The 18,488-nt window shown below is 48.1% G+C and overlaps 1 protein-coding gene across 1 annotated transcript in view; it reads left to right on the top strand.

Annotated features, from left to right (window-relative positions):
- The window catches only part of ASXL3 (ASXL transcriptional regulator 3), a 1,228,938-nt gene that overhangs the window by 541,451 nt on the left and 668,999 nt on the right, over nt 1-18,488 (top strand). Inside the window, exon 5 of the mRNA XM_069620988.1 lies at nt 12,151-12,272. Coding sequence (XP_069477089.1) covers nt 12,151-12,272 — 122 coding nt within the window. The remainder of the gene's footprint in view (nt 1-12,150; nt 12,273-18,488) is intronic.

The following is an 18,488-nucleotide window of genomic DNA, read 5'->3' on the forward strand; positions in this document are numbered from 1 at the left end:
ACAAAGTCTTTATACCGCTGCCGTTGGAACAAATTTTGCAGCTGGTGTAGAGAAGGGAATATCGACCCTTTTTCATGTGGTACACCAACGGTGTTATCGTTTATACTCTACTTGGCAAACTCAGGCCTTCAAGTTGGCACTGTAAAAGGCGATCTCGCAGCACTTTCAATCTTCAAGCGCACTGCGGAGGAACCATCATATTTCAAACCACCTCTAGTAATACAATTTCTCAAGGGATTAACTAATGTTTATCCTCCAAGACCATTCCAAGTTCCCTTATGGGACTTAAATTTAGTCTTAAACTTCCTAATGGGTACTCCATTCGAACCACTCCACTCTTGTTCGCTGAGATTTCTCACGCTTAAAACTGTCCTATTGGTAGCCCTAACATCTTCTAGGAGGGTGAGCGAGCTACAAGCTCTCTCTTGTAAACCCCCCCATACAATTTTCCATAAAGACAAAGTCGTCCTACAGGTGAAGCCTAATTTCCTCCCAAAGGTGGTTTCTGAATTTCATATTACCCAGAAAATTACCTTACCTTCGTTCTACCCTCCTCCCCATCCGGGGAAAGAGGAAGAAAGACTACATAGGCTGGACCCAAGGCGAGCTCTAAGCTTTTACATCAGCAGACTGGCTAGGATTAGGCAAGCAGACCAACTGTTTGTAGGATAATCAGGTCACAAGTTGGGACTACCCATAACAAAACAGACCATTTCCAGGTGGATTATTTTAGCCATTCTGGAATGTTGCAAACTGGCAGGGAAAGAGCCACCCCAAAATCTTAGGGCTCATTCAACCAAGGGTATCGCAGCCTCTTCGGCCCTCCAAAGAGGGGTACCGGTCCGAGACATATGTGCGGCTGCCACATGGTCGTCCGCACATACGTTCACAAAATTCTACAACCTGGATTCCTCCGCTAGTCAAGAGACCAGATTTGGAAAAACCGTATTACATGCGGTTCATTCCTAAAAGGGATACATAACATTATTACTCCCACCTCCGATTACATGCGACTGCTATGGGAGTCTTTCAAAGATAAGGAATACGTCGGAGGACACACTCCCGTCGAAGAACAAGTTACTTCTTACCTTGTAACGTTTTTCCGATGGGATGTTCCTCTGACGTATTCCTTATCGCCCCTCCCATCCATCCCCGCAGTAACATTTCCCTTGTGGTTGCAGCTTACGCTCCTTCAAGGTCAATAACCAATTCAGGCATGACTTATCTTATGCTACAAAACGGAACTGAGCAACGGATGCTGCGCGTGGCTATTTATGGGCATGGTGACATTGGCGCCGATACGGTGGCTGTCGAGGGACATCGACTCAGCGGACGTCGACACGCAGCGCCCTCTACAGAGAAAACATTTCCGAGGCCAGCAAGCTGGAGACGAATTATCAAAGATAAGGAATACATCGGAGGAACATCCCATCGAAAGAATGTTACAAGGTAAGAAGTAACTTGTTCTTCTCCCACAACTGCCCTTCCCTTGAAATTCCTGCCTCATACCACAACTGGAAGCTTAAAGGGTCTACAATGACGTTACTCTTGCGTCCCGTCCCCTTTCCTCCATTCTGCATGGGCGTCCCTTCCAAGGGACGGGAGATGGAACCTTTTTCACCAGAAAAAAACCTTCTTCCCCTTTAAATTTAGAGGCGCGGCCCAGGCAGCATGCGCTGCCCTGACTCTGCCCTCCGGCGCCACACCTCAGTCCCCTTTTCCGCGTCAACGGGAACAGGCCGAATTCACCAGTGCTGCTTGGTTTGGCTTCAGCCATGTAATTCTATGCACGGGTACTTCTGTCTTTTTTGTGTTTGTATCATTCAGGTACTCAGTCGTCACGCTCCTCCCCGACGCATGTCGACTTGCACAGGGTTCAGCAGGGGTCCATCCTGCAAAGGGCTCTTCCCAACTTCAGACCCCCACGCCTGTTAGGCAGAAACCTGTGCAGTTCCCTCTGGGTCCACTGCAAAAGATTTAAGACTACAGGTGTTTGGCAGTAAACCCACTTGGTAGCAGCTTGTACCACACAGATTTACTTGGTAGCTGTGGCTGAGCAGTCAGACTTCCCTCAAGAAGACTTAGGCAGTATACAGAGTATTCACAATAGGTCAAAAGAACACAGTGGAACAAGCTGACCAGAGCTTGGTGTAAAAGAGATATAATTATTTATTTAAAACCACATCTAATAAAACACACAGGCACTAATATTAAGCAGTTCAAAAACACGGTCACTAAAAGATATACACTCCCTTAAAATAATATTAGACAAGTCTTAAGTAAAGCCCCACTTATTTTCAGACAGCGGTGAGCGCTTAACGTAGATGGCACTCTAATAATTCGGTTTAAAAGGGAGAGAAAGGCAGAGCATAAATTGAAACCGGTCCCAACACTTTCAAAAGAACACAGCAAAAGAGAAAGGCAGAGTCAAACCGTGAAGTTAGAGTTCAGAAAGCCGGATCACTTTTAAGAGGATCAGAACGAAATGTGTCCAAGGTCACACGGTTGAAAAGTGCACAAAAGTCTCAAAGGTTCAGAAAGAGTTGGACCAAAAGAAAGGGACCAGTTAGATGGTCAAGGCGGCCAGCCCAGTCCAGAAGGTTAAGGGATTAATACCTTGTAGCAATCTTTAGAAAGGGAGGCCTGGCGGACACGGTACCTTAAAGTGGTGAGAATACTCCAGCGGGGGCAGTTGTTCCTGGCAGCGGATGCAAGTCAGTGCTTCGTCCGGGGGAATAGAGGATCTCGTCGGGGAGGAAGACAGGAGTCTGTTGCACTGCCAGGGAAGAAACCAGCCGCGGAGTTAAGGTCAAAAAGGAGCGGTCCTTTTATTCTTGTCCAGTGGTAAGTGGCTATCCGGTTGCCGGGGTGGATGGCACGGGCAATTCGACCACAAGACGTCCTGGGATGCGAGGAAAAGAAGGTAACTGGTTGTGCCCACCAGTCAGGGGAAGAAGACTCTCCAGCCGGGACATCTTCTCTGTCGTCGGGAAGTGGTGAGTCGGTTCCGCAGGGCTCCACCGGTGGTGTCCTCGTAGCAGGTCGGCTCAGCTTTTCCCTCGACGTATTCTCAGGTCCTGTGGCGACTTCTGAAGTTCCAGTCCCCAAAGCCCTGCTTTTATGCAGCATACCCCCATTCACTCAGCCTAGCTGTCAATCAAACATGCTAAGTGGTGAGCCAGCCGGCTCACCACTTGGGCCAATCACACAAGAGTGCGACTTGAGTTACCAAGGTAACTCAGTCCAGGATGCCTAAACCCCCTTCCACACCACCTTTGGTACCCAGACAGAGTTGCACCACTTTTGGAGGCTTCTGTGGAGAAGCCCGCCAAAAAGTGGAACAAAGGGCTCGACTTGGGTTGGAGTCACAGAAGAGAACACAAACGCCATTTTAGAATCGAGTCCTGGCAAAAAATACAAACCTGCGAATTAATATTAAATAAATAAACCGGCGGTATGTTCGAGGCTATGAGAATTAAATAATTAAAGTTGGTAGCCTCGAACAATGGGAGAATCCCATAGGGATATATTTGCGGTTGAATATAAAAAGTAGTATCCACTGCCACCAGCCAAAACTCGATCAGGGGGGGACGGAGACGTGCCCCCTCGACTAACAGACCCTTGGGCAATCGAATTGCCCCGACCAGTACGTCCACAATTTGATGGTTTGTACTGGTTTCTGTTCATAATTTGGGAGTAGTAAAGCCAATGGTGACTTTACATGCCCTGGGAGACAGTAGTCAATCCCAGGGTATGGAGTCTGTGGTGGGGTGTCACTATGACACCCGTGTGTCACTGCACGGAGGGTGCTGTGTAACACACATAGTAAAAACACATGAGACCCTATGGAGTAAAGGACCCCATAGCCCATAAAACACATTCACAGTCAAAGGAACACCATAAATCATGTCCAAGAGTGGGAGAAAGAGTCTCACTCTTTGCAGGAGAAAAAAAACAAACTCCAGAAATCCAGCAAAACTGCTGGGGGACTTACTAGGTTAGGAAATTCAGCCTAAATAGAGAATTCTCCCTAACAACGCCCTCTGCCTACATTACCTTGGACCAGGCCATGGTTGGCAAGCTTGTATAGCGTGTGCTCGCTGTCCTCGAAAGCGCTAAAGAATAGACAAGCCAGGTTGAGGGAGCTCTTACAGAAGTCGCCTCCAGAGGACCTCAAGAACTTTGTGAAACATCGAGCCAAGCCCAAGGTAGGGCCGATATTCTCCATCGCACCATACAAAGGAGACTCCTTCCCAGGGACTCTCCCGCGTGGGAGAAACTAGTCAGGTACTTATACCAGCATCGAGGCTGCTGCAGCTACCGGCCTTCGGCCCGAGGGATCCTTGGATCCTCCCAGTGGTAGTGTTGAGGGACCGGAAGGTTCTTGTACTGGATTGTCATCCGAGGGGCTCTGCCCTTGTACTGGCAATATGGCCGAGGGGCTACGCCCTAGTACCGGCAATACGTCAGAGGGGGCGTCTAAACGCAGCTCTACCGACCGCCGGGTCGATGGTGTCGCACCTACCGGGCCTAGGCCCAAGGGTAGGCCTTGTGATCCACACGCTAGAGTCTTGAAGGAGGCTGGGTCCAGCGGGCGAGCAACACCTCGCAGGCATATTGCAGGCAGCTCGATAAGATAGCCACCGCTCCAGACAGAGACACCCGTCTGACGCTGTGCCAGGAATTCAGCGAAGAACGAGTGTCAAGGTGGGACTGGCCTCAACCAGTTACGTGGCCTACAGCCTATCCCTCTTTTGCACAGGGCAGCTTCACCCTGCGTCCATATGGGCAGGGTACGCAGCGGCTCCAGCAGCTCCCAGCTACCCAGTCGGCAACCCCTGCCAGCTCTTTGACCAGTGAGGAGTGGTTCTTGGAGAGGTTCCTCGGCCTCATGAAGTCACCTCGGATGGGGGTTATCCGGAAGGACGCCATCAGGGAAATCCTCCCAGCAATGCTAGCGGCACCACAAGTGCCTCTGCCTGCACCCCAACCCCGGCGCAGCTGCTGCCTCCAGCTCCCCAACCGATGCCTCAGGCGGTTCCGTACCAGCCTCCGCCACCACCTCCTCGGCCTCCGGCCGCGGTCCCTGTACCCCAGCCTCCGGTGCCAACTACTGCTCCACCTCCACTGGATCCTCCTGATCCACAAGATAGGGATGAGGAGGAGGATCCGGATGCGCCATCCTCGGCCAGGGCCTTCCACGAATGTCGTGCAGGGCTGGCAGAGTATCTGGGCCTACCCCAACCCGAGGTCGATCATCAACACCCCTCTGCCAGAACAGGGATTCCACTGCATAGCGATGTAGTCTCCCTGGCCAAGAAAGGTTGACTCAAGCCCCACTCGGCCCAGCCGGTCAATCGTCGCCTGGACACCAAGTACAGGCAGATGGAGGGGGATACACTCTTGCTCTCGGCCCATCCTCAGCCACACTCAGTGATAATTGCGGCATCACTATACTCCAAGCCTCAGACATCCTCAGCCTCCCCCGCTGCTAGGCAATGAGGAGAAGAGGCTTAGGGGAAGAAGCTCTATTCCAACACGTCCTTGCATCTTGGTCAGGCCAACGCCGATGCCATGCTGGCTGCCGCCAACCAAAGTTTATGACGGGAAATTGCAGACTTCCCCCCAGAACTCCCTACTCAGAGCCAATTACGCTTTAAGGTGGGTCTGGCCAAGGCCAAGCTGGTGGCGCATGACCTCATGGAATCCACCATGGTCCATATTGACACCTCTGGCTGTGCCATCTATATTGCCACGGACATGAAAAGGACAGCCTGGCTTGGGCATCAAAATTCAACCCGGACGTCCAGGAACGCATGTTAGATCTACCGTTCGAGGGGGGGATGGGGGCTGACCTCTTCCACTCCTCCACGGTCTAAGTGCTGGACAAAAAGAAAAACACCTCACAAACGGCCAAGTCTTTATCCATCCTGACAAAGATGACGCCCAAATCGTACACCCAACCTCAGCAGCGCTTCGACAGGGGTCGTACGTACGGAGGGTTCTGCGGCTTCCAGGAACGGAGATCCAGGCAGCCGGACCGCTCACCATCTCAGAACCGGCACAAGCAACAAAAAGGGGACGGGGGAGTAAGGGCTTTTTCCAGTCCCGCTCTCCCGCAACAGCCTTCGAGGGAAAGAAGGCATGACGCGCCCCTTCGGGTCCACGTGTCTCCAGTGGGGGGCATGCTGGCTCTCCACGCACATTTCTGGCCCCAGGCAGTGGAGGAAGTCCCAGCCTCCCAGCGAGGCATGGTCTTTTACTCCAGGATTTTTGCTGTTCAGAAGAACAAAATTCAAGATGGTTACACCAGCTTTTTAGCAGAGACATTGTGCAAGGGAGACTGGATGTGCTCCCTGGATCTGAAGGACGCGTAATTAAACGTCCCAATTTGGCAGCCCTGTCGTTCTTTCCTACGGTTCAGGATCACGGGCTACCATTTTCAATACAAGGTCGTTCCTTTTGGCCTCAACTCGGCCCCCAGGGTCTTTACCAGGCTAATGAACACAGTGGCGGCCCTCCTCAGAGCGCAGGGCCTCCACATCTACCCATACCTCAACGACAGGCTCGTCAGGGCTACATCTCTGGAACACACTGCATGATCTGGGCTTCTAGCTCAATCTCAAGAAGTCACAGCTGCAACCCACGCAGACTGACATTCTTGGGCCTCATCTGGGACACGTACTCCGAGAAGGTATTTCCGTCGGAGGACAAGATCTCGGCCATCAAGAGGGCCACCACCCACTTCCTCAGCAGAGAGGTGACCTGGGCATTGTGGTACCAACATTTCCTAGGTCTGTTGGCGGCGGTTGTTTTAGCTGTCCCACACACAAGATTGAAGATGAGGAGGATTCAGCTGCACTTCGCGGCCTCATGGAACCAAGAGCGGGGCTCTCAATCCGAGATGATCACCGTTCCTCCATCTCTCCTCCCGGACCTAACATGGTGATCTAAGGACGGCAACCTACGGATCGGCAAGCCCTTCCGGTTGCCTACCCCGCAGGCCACCGTCACCACAGATTCCTTGCTCGAGGACTGGGGTGCCACCTTTGACATTCTCTGGGTCCACGGAACCTGGACTCGACAGGAAAAGGAATACTACATCAGTTGGCTAGAGCTGAATGCCATCTGGCTAGCACTCGGGGCATTCCTACCACTTCTCAGGGGCAAGGTTGTCCTCATCCAGACAGACAACTCGACCAGCATGTACTATGTCAACAAGCAGGGAGGCACCAGATGCCCTCCTCTGTGCAGACTGGCAATCAGCATGTGGGAGTGGGCCCTGGAAAACGACATCTACCTCACGGCAGTCCACCTCCCGGGGGAATCCAACCTGGAGGCGGACAGGCTCAGCAGGTTGGGAGTGGATAATTACGAGGGGCAGCTAAACGACCTCGTTATTCAGGAGATCTACAACAGGCGGGGTCATCCCCAGGTAGATCTCTTTGCCACCTGGCACAACAAGAAGTGCCCTCAGTTCGCCTCCTGGCAGCGACAGGGCCCCAACTCCCTGGGCAACGCATTTCAGCTGCAGTGGAACGGCATGAGGGCTTACACCTTCCTGCCCACGCTGCTGATTCACAGAGTAATTTGCAAGATCAAGGAGTCTCGCCAACTCAACATCATTCTAATAGCTCCATGTTGGCCGGACAGGCCATGGTTTTCGGAGCTGCTCAGCCTCTCGGAGATGCCTCCGATTAATCTCCCGACGGGCCCAGCACATCATCTGGCACGATAGGCAGGCAAGGTCATCCACCCCGCGCCACAGAAACTAGCCCTCAGTGTGGTTCCTGAGCAGGTAATGCTGCTGCACCTCAGCCTCTCTCAGGCTAATCTGGAAATCATACAGGGCGGAAGGAGCAGGGCTACCAGGGCCCAGTATAAAAGCAGATGAACCAGATTCTGCCACTGGGCAGACTCCAAAGGAATCCATCCCCTGGCATGTACTTTGGACGACGTGCTTTCCTTCTCTGCGCACCTCGCCCACTCGGGCGTGCAGGTTGACACTTGCCGTACATACCTCACATCCATCAGAGCTTACAGGAACTCGGAGGAGGGGATTCTCTCCTCCAATCCTATTGTCAAGAAACATTTGATGGGGCTTGCGAGGCTCTACCCACCCGTCAAGAAGCCGCACCAGGTGTGGGACCTCAACCTAGTCTTGGGCTCCCTGGCGCACAAACCGTTCGAGCCAATGGCGTCCGCTGACATCAGGCTGGTCACCATCAAGACGGCCTTACTAGTCGGACTCACCTCGGCTCGTAGAGTCGGCAAAATCCAGGCGCTGGTCACCTCGGAACCATATAGTACCTTTCACAAGGACAAAGTAGTCCTGCGGGCACACCCAGCTTTCCTGCCCAAGGTGCTATCTTCTTTCCACTTGAATGAGGAAATAGTCCTTCCTACTTTTTTTGCCAATCCCAAGGACGAAGCACAGAGTGCGCTGCACTGCCTGGATGTCAGGCGTGCCCTGAAATTTTACTTGGACAGAAACCAAGGGCTTCTGCAAATCGGACGCCCTGTTCATCACTTTCGGAGGTTCAAGACCATGCTATCAGGCCTCCAAGGCTTCCATATCCCATAGGCGAATGAGGGCCAGCACAGGCCGCTTCCGGCCAACATGTACGTCCACGCAGTTGGGGCCAAGGCAACGGCCAGTGCATTTCAGTGCCATGTCCCTTGGCAAGTCATAAGTAGGGCGGCCACTTCTGCAAGCATTACTGTTTGGTTGCCGGCTCTAGATCTGATACGGCTTTCGGACAGGCGGTTCTCAGAAACCGATTTGCTCAAGGAGGGTTCTCCTCTCCAACATGGGGCTACATTCAATTGTAATTGCCCATGCAGTATGGCGGAAAGGGGACGGGACATAAGAGTAATAAGTTACTCACTGTAGGGATGAATGTACTCTTAGTCCTTAGTCCCCTTTCCTCCATACGTCCCAGCAACCTCCCCACTAAAAATACTGGTGTCATTAGGCAATGTTAAATCTATTGTCGATGCGTCAATGGGGACTGAGGTGTGGCGCCGGAGGGCGGAGTCAGGGCAGCACATGCTCCATGGGCTGTGCCCGCACACCTCTAAATTTAATGGGGAAGAAGGTTTTTTCTGGGGAATAAGGTTCCGTCTCCCGTCCCTTGGAAGGGACGCCCATGCAGTATGGAGGAAAGGGGACTAAGGACTAAGAGTACGTTAGTCACTACGGCGAGTCACTTATAATTTTGCAGGGATGATTCCTAGATACAGCTTAGGGGTGAAGGCCACATCGACAGCCAACAGGTAGAGCACCCCCCCCCCGCGCCAAATCGACCATAAGACTGCCAGAATGGGTGCACCAAAACTCTCCTAGGAAACTCCTTCTGTGGGGCCCACATCCATTCACTCAATGATACCAGCTGTGAGATCACTTTGTTTGTGTGAACCTGCTGTTTCTTTGAGTCAGGGTCTAGATGACCCACCATAATTCTCAGCTGGTCAGCCCTGTAATATGCCCCGAGATCTGGGAATTCCCCGCCCCACCCCTTTTCTTCGACAACACCAATGTTCTATATGCTGTCCGGGGCTTTGCTCCAGCCTATAAAAAGCATATAAGAGCCTTCTGGGCAGTAGCCAGGAAGAGGGCTGGAACTGTTGTGCAATACATTTTTTATCAGGACGTGCAGGAGAAAATTCCGGACCAGCCCTTCACTCTTCCACTAACTAAGAGTAAATAAAAATAAAATCACAATTTTGACAGGCACTTTTCTTGCAGTTCTTACCAAAGGTCCTCAGAAGACCTTTCCTCCACTGAGGCATGCTCTGTCAGATTCCCTTTTTAAGTTCTTTTGGGGGTGGGGTTTGTGGTTAGCATGACAGGAAGAGCAATCAACCAGATATAATATCTCCCAGCCTGAACCTCTACTAAGGCTTCTTCTCCTCATCCCACACCTATCTCGACAGACCCAAAGAAGCAATGAAGCTAGAGGAGGTCCTTACTCTGACAAGAGGAAGTGGGATTTATTCTCACCTTCTTACCGTCCCGAAAAAGAACTAGACTGGCCTGCAGACAGTTGGGGATTTTTCTTTCGTAATCCCTCTCCCTGTAGAAAAATTCAAGATCGTTACACCAGCACAGATTCAAAGGTCTCACCTCTGGGGAGATTGGTTTAGTGCAGTGGATTTGGAAGATGGCTTACTTTCATGTTCCCATCGAGGCTGCGCTCTTGAATTTTTTTAGATTTTCACTGGGCACGGGTGTTCATAATTTTCAGTACCGGGTTCCCCCATTTACTCTGAATGCCACTCCTTGGGTGTTTTACAAAATTGAGTCCAGTGGCATAGCAGGGAGAGGATTCAGGACATCAATCTGGCCACATCTACTTTACTAAAGCTTTGGCAGACTACAGCTTGATGGTTTCAACACCTGCTGGTTCTTATGGTGGCGTCCATATTAGCTGTGCCTTTTGCTCGTTTCAAAATAAGGAGACATCTGCTTCATCTCCGAGCTTACTGGGATAAGGAAGTGGACAGACAATAAACCAAAATTTTGATCCCGATGGAATTGAGGGCAGACCTGGAATGGTGGAACAAGAAAATAAATCTGCAGGTGGGTGTCCTGTTCCAGGTTCTCCCCCCCCACAACATTTGATGACATTGGACTCCTCCCTTGTGGGTTGAGGTGCGACTCTGGGACATCTGCAAATGTATTTGCTTTGGTTACCTTGGGGAGAAGGAGCTCCATATAAATGTTCTGGAGTTTTTCGTAATCTTCAAAGCTCCGATATCATTCCTGCCTATCGTTCAAAACTCCTTGGTGCTCATTAGGACTGACAAGTCAGTACGGCAGCCATGTTTTATGTAAACGGGCAGGGGATTACGATATCTTCTCCCTCTGGCAGTTGGCCATTCTTATTTGGGAATGTGCTATTCCACGTAGCGTCCCTTCAAACTGTCCATTTAGAAGGGATCTAAGTACAGAAGGAGACAACCTAGTCTGCTCTCACTCAAACCACGAGTGGCGCTCAAGACTGCTCTAATCCAGGTGAATTTCCACAAATTGATTGATCTACAAGTGGATTTATTCGCAACGGCTCAAAATCGCAAGTGCTGCATCCCTGATGGGCCTGGGTCCGAGCTCCCTGGGAGACCTCACACATCCTGGGACCTAATGTTGTCTTGACAGCACTGGCTCACAAACATATGCAAGGTTCCACAGAGCTAAAGCAGCACTCGCCCCCTGCTCCCTCCCACACCCAAGATTGTTTATGCTTTTCACATAAACCAGAACTTGATCCTACGTACCTTGTTTTTATTGTCTCCAAAGACAAAAGGTGAAAGAACTTTGCACTGTTAGGATGCGCTACATTCCCTAAAATTGTTTCTAGACTGATATTAGGAATTGAGAAGATTTGTCACAATTGGCGGGCTGCAGTGAGGTTCATGCTTCCAAGTTTACTATCGCTTGTTGGCTTGTCTATTGATTTGTGGAAGCCTACAAACTTGAAAGTAAATCAGCCTCTAAAGGCCTTAACATGCATGCAGTTAGGACTAAGGCTAGAGTGGTTTCTTTCCAAAGAAATGTCCCTGGGATGAATCAGCAAAGTAGCTACCTGGACCATACAGTCTGCTTTCTGCAAGGATTACTGCATAGATATGGGTTCCAGAACAGATGTCCGGTTTAGCCAGGCCGTTTTTCAGAGCTTGTTTAGAGTAGTATGCCTTCCTCCCTTACAGACTCAGTGCTTGTTAATCTCCCTGAACTGGAAAGGGGACGAGACAAAGGAGTAAGAAAGTTACTCACTGTAGTGACTTCTGCACACCTCGTCCATAGTCCCCTTTCCTTCATACTTCTCGCCCTTTGTCCCTCATAAAAATAGTAATATAGTTCAGGTGACCCGTTCAGCGGCTCCAAGGACTTATACGTGTTTACGGTGGGCAGGGTCAGCAGAGCTAGCCACACCCACGTGCAACTCATTGTTTAAATAGGAATGTTCTTTTTATGGTGTGTTATGTGCAGGTATTGAATAAGCTAGTAAAAGTGCAGTGTTAAATGAGTAATGCTCTCTTGACTGTCCACATTCTAACTACTTATACATGTACTTGGAGCCAGATGCCTGATGTGTGACCAGTATATCTTAAGTCTAAAGTGGTATAACATTTTTCTTTTATTGTCAGTGGGCCTGAAGGAGGTTTCTGATGAAGTGTCTTCTGATCGAGACTCCAGTCTTTCAAATTCAGCAGTGCAAAGCAAGATAGTGTCTTCCTTCCAGCAGCACACCAAAAAGGCTTTGAAACAGGTAAGTTGTAAACAGGAACACACTATCGTTCAGGGCTTCATTCTGTACCCAAATGTATGTGTTCTTCAAAACCATATTAGTAATAATCTAATGGAATATGCCATAGGTGCTGGGATGAAACACATTTTATTTCTGTTTGCAATTTACTGGACCTCTTATCTATCTGACAGTGTATATAACCAAGTGCTACATAGAAATGAATTAAACTGTTGTGAATATTCATCACAAAGTCTGAAAGTCATTGGGCCTGATCACGACTTGGCCGTTACCGCCGGCGGTTCTACCGCCGGCGGTAATAGCCCTACCGCCGAACTCCCCGGCGCTAATAGCGCCAGATCATGAGTTCGGCAGTAAAGTAATTCCCCATTCCCCATTGAGCCCATTCGGGAATGCCCCATTCCCCATTGGGCTCAATGGGGAATTTTCGCGCTCTTACCGCCAGCAGATTTACCGCCGGCGGTAATAGTGCGAATTTTCGGCAGATTTCCCCCCAGCTCAGAGCTGGGGCGAAATCCGCCGAAGCCCTCATTCGGCGGACCCTTAAATCCGGCGGTATTAGCGCTACCGCAGGATTTAAGGGTTACCACCGAAGTCGTGATCAGGCCCATTGTCTCCTAATTATCAATTTGATTGGACAGTGATTGAACATTGATTCCGTCTTGTGGAATCCCCTTTTGAAGCTAAATTTGAATGTGGGAGCAGTTTGAAGGGCACAAGAAATTCCTAAAAATCAGGCCCTCTTGTTGCTCTTATAGGAAAATTGTTAAAGGAAAGCCTAACTATCTCAGTATTTTAATTGTAAAAAGTAAAAGGACCTTGGTATTTTCAAGCTATGCATCGCTTTTCAAATGCAAGTCCATTGATTGGTTCACAATCCACTTGCTGTTTATCATGGCGTCATTCTTGGAAAAGAAGAAATTTGAACAATGTACCCTCTTTCTTCATAACACTTGATGGATAAAGTAAACAGCCTTTTACTTAAAATAGTTTGGAGCAGTTTAAAATTACTGTTGGCTGCTTCTTTCGCATGTTCGTGTTTTATGTAGAAGAAATCATTTGGATGAGTGTCCTCTAAATACTGCGAGACCTAGAGCAATCACGTTCTTTGGATCCATAATTTAATATACTTGATGGTAGACAATGATTTTGTTTGATGTTTGTTCCCTAAATCATTCTGGTTTGCATTTTTACATGTAACAGCTTGAGAAATGGCAACAAAATATCTTGCAAACGTTTGAATGTCTGCTGTAAATGGCTTTATTCAGTTGATCATGTTCTGGGTTAAAATGCATATTAAAGTAATTTGAATGGAAAACTGTTCTTTGTATGCTACACCAAAACTGTCACATGTACAGACGTTTCCCATGAATCTCTGGAGGCAAGTTATCCACACCATTTGAAAGGTGCCTGCAGAGAGCTTGTCTAAAGGCATTCTCTTCATAATTCTCATGATTGTCTGTTTCATTGAAGCAGTGTGCTATCTTGTGGTCCATAGCACTTCTATACATTTGCAACCCTAATGTTATATATCAAAGTATATAAATGTCTATTTTTAATCTAGTGACAAGCACTGGTCCTCCATAATACAATCGTCCAGTTGTGGGTGCAACAGTATATTCGAAATGCAGGATAACAAGTTCAGCGACTTTATTTTACCCTCTGTGAGGATTGGAGAAACTGGTTTACAGCGTCAAGATGGAGGTGAAACAAAACCAAGTGAATGCATCTATGCTAGGAGAGGACCTAGTGTGGGAAAATACTTATTTGTATTTTCATTTGTTCTCAGAACGTAAGTTGAAACAACTGGAACCGAATGCATTTCTCTTAGAGAGAGAAAGGTTTTATTGTATAGCTGGAGAGTTATTTTACATTCTCTAGCTACATTCCCTAGCTAGTGTAATCTTACAAAAAGTGTACTCGGGCAAGTACCGGAATAAGTACCGCTTTGCTGATCTCGTTGCTCTGCTTTGCTCGAACTTGCTACTGTTGGAACTACCACTATTGGACCTATCTGCAGCACCTGGCAGCTGAGTGAAAAAAGTGATTGACGGACTGGCTTTGTCCCGCCTCTAGCTAACAGGGATTGGCTCTTACATCAAGTTTGAACTTGCCTACTTAAAGCGAATGCACGCGCACAGCGCGCGCGCACTCTGGCAAGTACCGCTTTGCTGCTTCGCCGCGGTGGTGCGACGTGCAAAGATAGGGCTTGAACTGCAGCAGAGTTAGCTGTTTTGAGGTTTGAGTTGTGGCTGTCTTACTTGCTGTTCAAGGTGGAACAGGGTGGGAGTGGTTCTTTGTCATTATATCTGTCTGATGTGCTGTGCTCACAATTTGCTTAACTGCAATATTTAAATGTATACTTTAAAATCAAACATGCCAATGGGAATTCCAAATATTGCAGAAATAGTGGAAACAACAAAAATGTTACATTCCACCCATAGGACAATCACGATTACCCCTTACAGTAATAGGGGGGAAGGATTAAGGGGGATCGGGGGCCCACCGCCTAGTATTGCTGTTAACTCCCTAAAGTGTGGGCCTCTTGTTACGCCTTGTGCTGCCATTGGGACAGCTGGGCAGTCTGTACAACTGCCCCCTTATAAAACTGCACTGAACGCTGTTATCTCTTCTGCGAAGTTCTCCAGGAGTCGTACACTTTCTGATCAAACGATTCTGGACTCTGTCAAACCACACTGTACCAAAAATGTGAGACATATACCTTTAGCATTATCGCCCATCCCTTTTCGTCCTGATATAGGTGATAGCTCTGCTATTTCGATTTATGCTAGCCAATGCGAGTCTCCAATCTCCATCATGGAGGAGATTGAAGACTGTAAAGGCGTGGCAGAATCGATTTCTTCGTCCATCTCGCTATCACGGACATCCTCTCCTTCATTTGTGCAGCCCACCCCGAGGGCTCCTAGGAACATATCGTTGTTCAGTGAAAACAAAGCTACTAGCTTACCCAATTCCGGAATTATGGAACTGGCTTTAGTAGCAATCAATAACTCAGTACTAAGTCTGTTTGAAACATTAGACCAAAGACGAACTAGACAAGCCATCTTGCTAGAAGAACTCGCATGCGGTTTGAATGCTAACCACAAATTGTTGCCTGACCTAAATCAAAACTGTGCGAGAGTAAAAGAGGTTGACCAGCCCACCATTCCGCGGGTTGAACTGGGTTTAGATTCGCAGGATGTGGTGTATGTGCCGGTCCAGCCACTCATAGCAGAAATTATTCATCCTGTGGTAGTCCCTTAACGATTGACTCTCCACAAATGGGTAAAGATTCCTCATATATTGATCTGTGGTCGGAAGATGCACAGGTGGGAAACGAAGATGATTCAAATGTTAATCTGCCCTCTTCAAAGCACAGGCCGGGTAACTTATACCAAAAGAAAAACACCGGGCGAACAAATCTAAAGGGGCCGAGGACTATATCAAAGAAAACAAAAAATATGCCAAACTTTAAAGGGCCAAAATAGACCATGAATGCATTTTTTCAAGCAATTGGTGGCACCATTACTCCGGCCACTTGTTCCACAGGAAGCATTAATAATGGTTTGAACTGTGCGGTCTCACATGTAACCATTAGGAAAGAGCAAACACTGCCTAGTACGTCCACTAATGAAGCGGGGTTGGTTACCGCCCCTTCAGCCTGCCCTCCTATACACTGTTCCCTGAACCAACTCGTTGACTCATTGAGGCTGGCAGCAGTGGCTGAACAGAGCACTCACACTGTTCCATTGCCCAACAAAGTGGCGATGAAGCAGGTAGACATTATCCCGCCAAAACCAGCTATAAGCAGTCTCAGTCGATGGTTGCCTCCATCAAATAAATGATAGATGCTTACCTATTGGAACGCACTGCAATGCATCCTGATCCTCCTCCCCAAGTGGTTTTCGATGGGCAGCCTAAACTAGGGGTGCAGGGAGCAAATATGCATCACCCGCAGCCACTGGTTGTAGATGTGACTTCACATGAAACTTTGTATAACAGGAGGACACCAAACCTGTAGACTCCCCCTTGTATATGATATTAGTTCCACTGCTGCTCCCCCAACTGTGCTACATCAATACAGCAAAAATGGAGAAACTCACTTCTTTATCATGAAATGCAGAGAAGGAGATTTTCCTTCTTATGTGTTGAATCGGAAAAGTGTGCTGAACATCTTCAGTTATGTGAGAACACTTCAAGCTGTTTCCTCAAATGACATAGAACAAATTGAATTCATCTCTCAGTTCACCAATTCGGTAATCAGACTGTGGATACCGTCAGGAGTTGTGGCCAATTTAATATGGCAAGAAAAAATGAGATTGTTTGACATGGGTTTCTTGCTGGCAGAAGATCCAGAGTGCTTGCCCAGTGAACCACAAAGCGTTGTCTCAAAACCTAACATTTATCATAGTACAAAAAACATTGAGCGCAAAGAGGGGGGGTTCTCTTTGAGAGTGCATAATTAACCACACAAGCTGCCCCCGCTCAGTCTTGAGCATCGCAAGCTAGAATTCGAGAGGCCGTACCCATCTACAATCCTCACTCCAAATGTTTCTGGTGGCGTTTCACATTGCCCTCCAAGAAAGTTGGCTGACCTCTCTTACAGTTTGGAATGGCTATGACGCTATCTTGCTACCGGCCCTATCAACCGGAGGGCGTCCTTCTTCAGGACTGCTGGTGGTAGTGAATGTGAAAATGGGTTTGACTATCAGCGAATGGGCTACAGAAAGTGCGTATATCCAGCTGGTGAAAATTAATTTTGGAGCATGGATTATAGCTCTAGTCAATTTATATCGAAAACCAGTGGCCATGCCAGATGAGGCTTTTTACACTGCATGAAATAGAAGCCTGCATTTAATGAACACTGCCATCAACATAACACACACTATTATTCTTGGAGACCTAAACCTGGATTGTTGGAACCCGAATCATCAAACCAAAGACGTCCGAAAATGGATGTCATTCATAAGGAAAGACAATTCCATATGGTGAATGGAGCTGTAAGCGGTGATGTTCCCGCCCATACCACATGGTTTAGAAATAACAGCACAAACACGATTGATTACATTTATGTAGACAACCTACTATTTCACCAGGTTAAGAGCCTGAATGTATATGAATTGCCACATAGCGACCATAAATTATTATCGCTAACTATTGCAGCAGACTGTGCTCAGGAGAGAAGACTCTTTATAAACCATCCAGTGGCAATTAACTCTGCAAAATAACGTTTAAAATGGTCTGACACAAAGGTGTTGGCATATAGACAATCTCTGGAAAATGATGCAAGGGCGGCGAGACCGGTACATTATATAGAATTACTGCTACCATTTACAAATACCATCACCGGGCCCTTAAAAGCTCAGGTGAAGCATCACCATATCTTTGACTATGATATACAAATTGTACGTGCTGCCTATCGGAAAAAAAGAAAGCTTATCATAGCAGCAGGTAATATATCATATCAAAAAGATCTAAATCATGTGAAATGTGTGCACAAAAATTGGGTTAAAGCAAGAAAATACATTATGTATCAACACGACAGTGAACATATGTCCAGTGCGATGGCAAACATAAACTCTGCACAGATGTGGATGCTAATTAATAATCAAGCCGTCAATTCACAGGATCGATGCACGACTTATGGCCGTCAGTGAAGAAAAATGGGTCAAGCATTTTGCTGAGCTGTATGCTGATCCTGATTTTGTGGAAACACAAGTGACCTGTCCAAGAGCAGCTGGTTGGTCTCTGGAGTTTTCTCCGACAACCATTGAGGTGCTGATACGACAAGAAGCACACCTAGAGCTGCTCGACCCGATGGTATCACTAATGTTACACTAAAATCAAATGTTCATAAGTGGGCAATCTTATTAGATCAGATTTTTCAATTAACTGTGAAAACGTGCAAGGTCCCGGCGTCATGGAAAACATCAGTAATTATTCCCATTTTTAAAAAGGGAGATCGCTCCTTGCCCCAAAATTACGGGCCCATCGCCCTATTGGATGCCCCTGGTAAAATCTTTTCAAAATTGGTGTTGCGTGATTTCAATGCCTGGACTAAGTCAAACCATCTACGCGATCCGTGCCAAACAGGTTTTGTCCCGGGGATGGGCACGCACACTAATCTGCTATGTCTCAATGCTCTGAAGGCACAGTGTCGAGCTACGAAACAACCAACATTCTTTGCATTCGTAGATTTATACTCTGCGTTTGACTTAA

Source organism: Ambystoma mexicanum, chromosome 5q (assembly GCF_040938575.1).
Source record: "Ambystoma mexicanum isolate Mex_15411 chromosome 5q, UKY_AmexF1_1, whole genome shotgun sequence".
NCBI classification, from domain to species: domain Eukaryota; kingdom Metazoa; phylum Chordata; class Amphibia; order Caudata; family Ambystomatidae; genus Ambystoma; species Ambystoma mexicanum.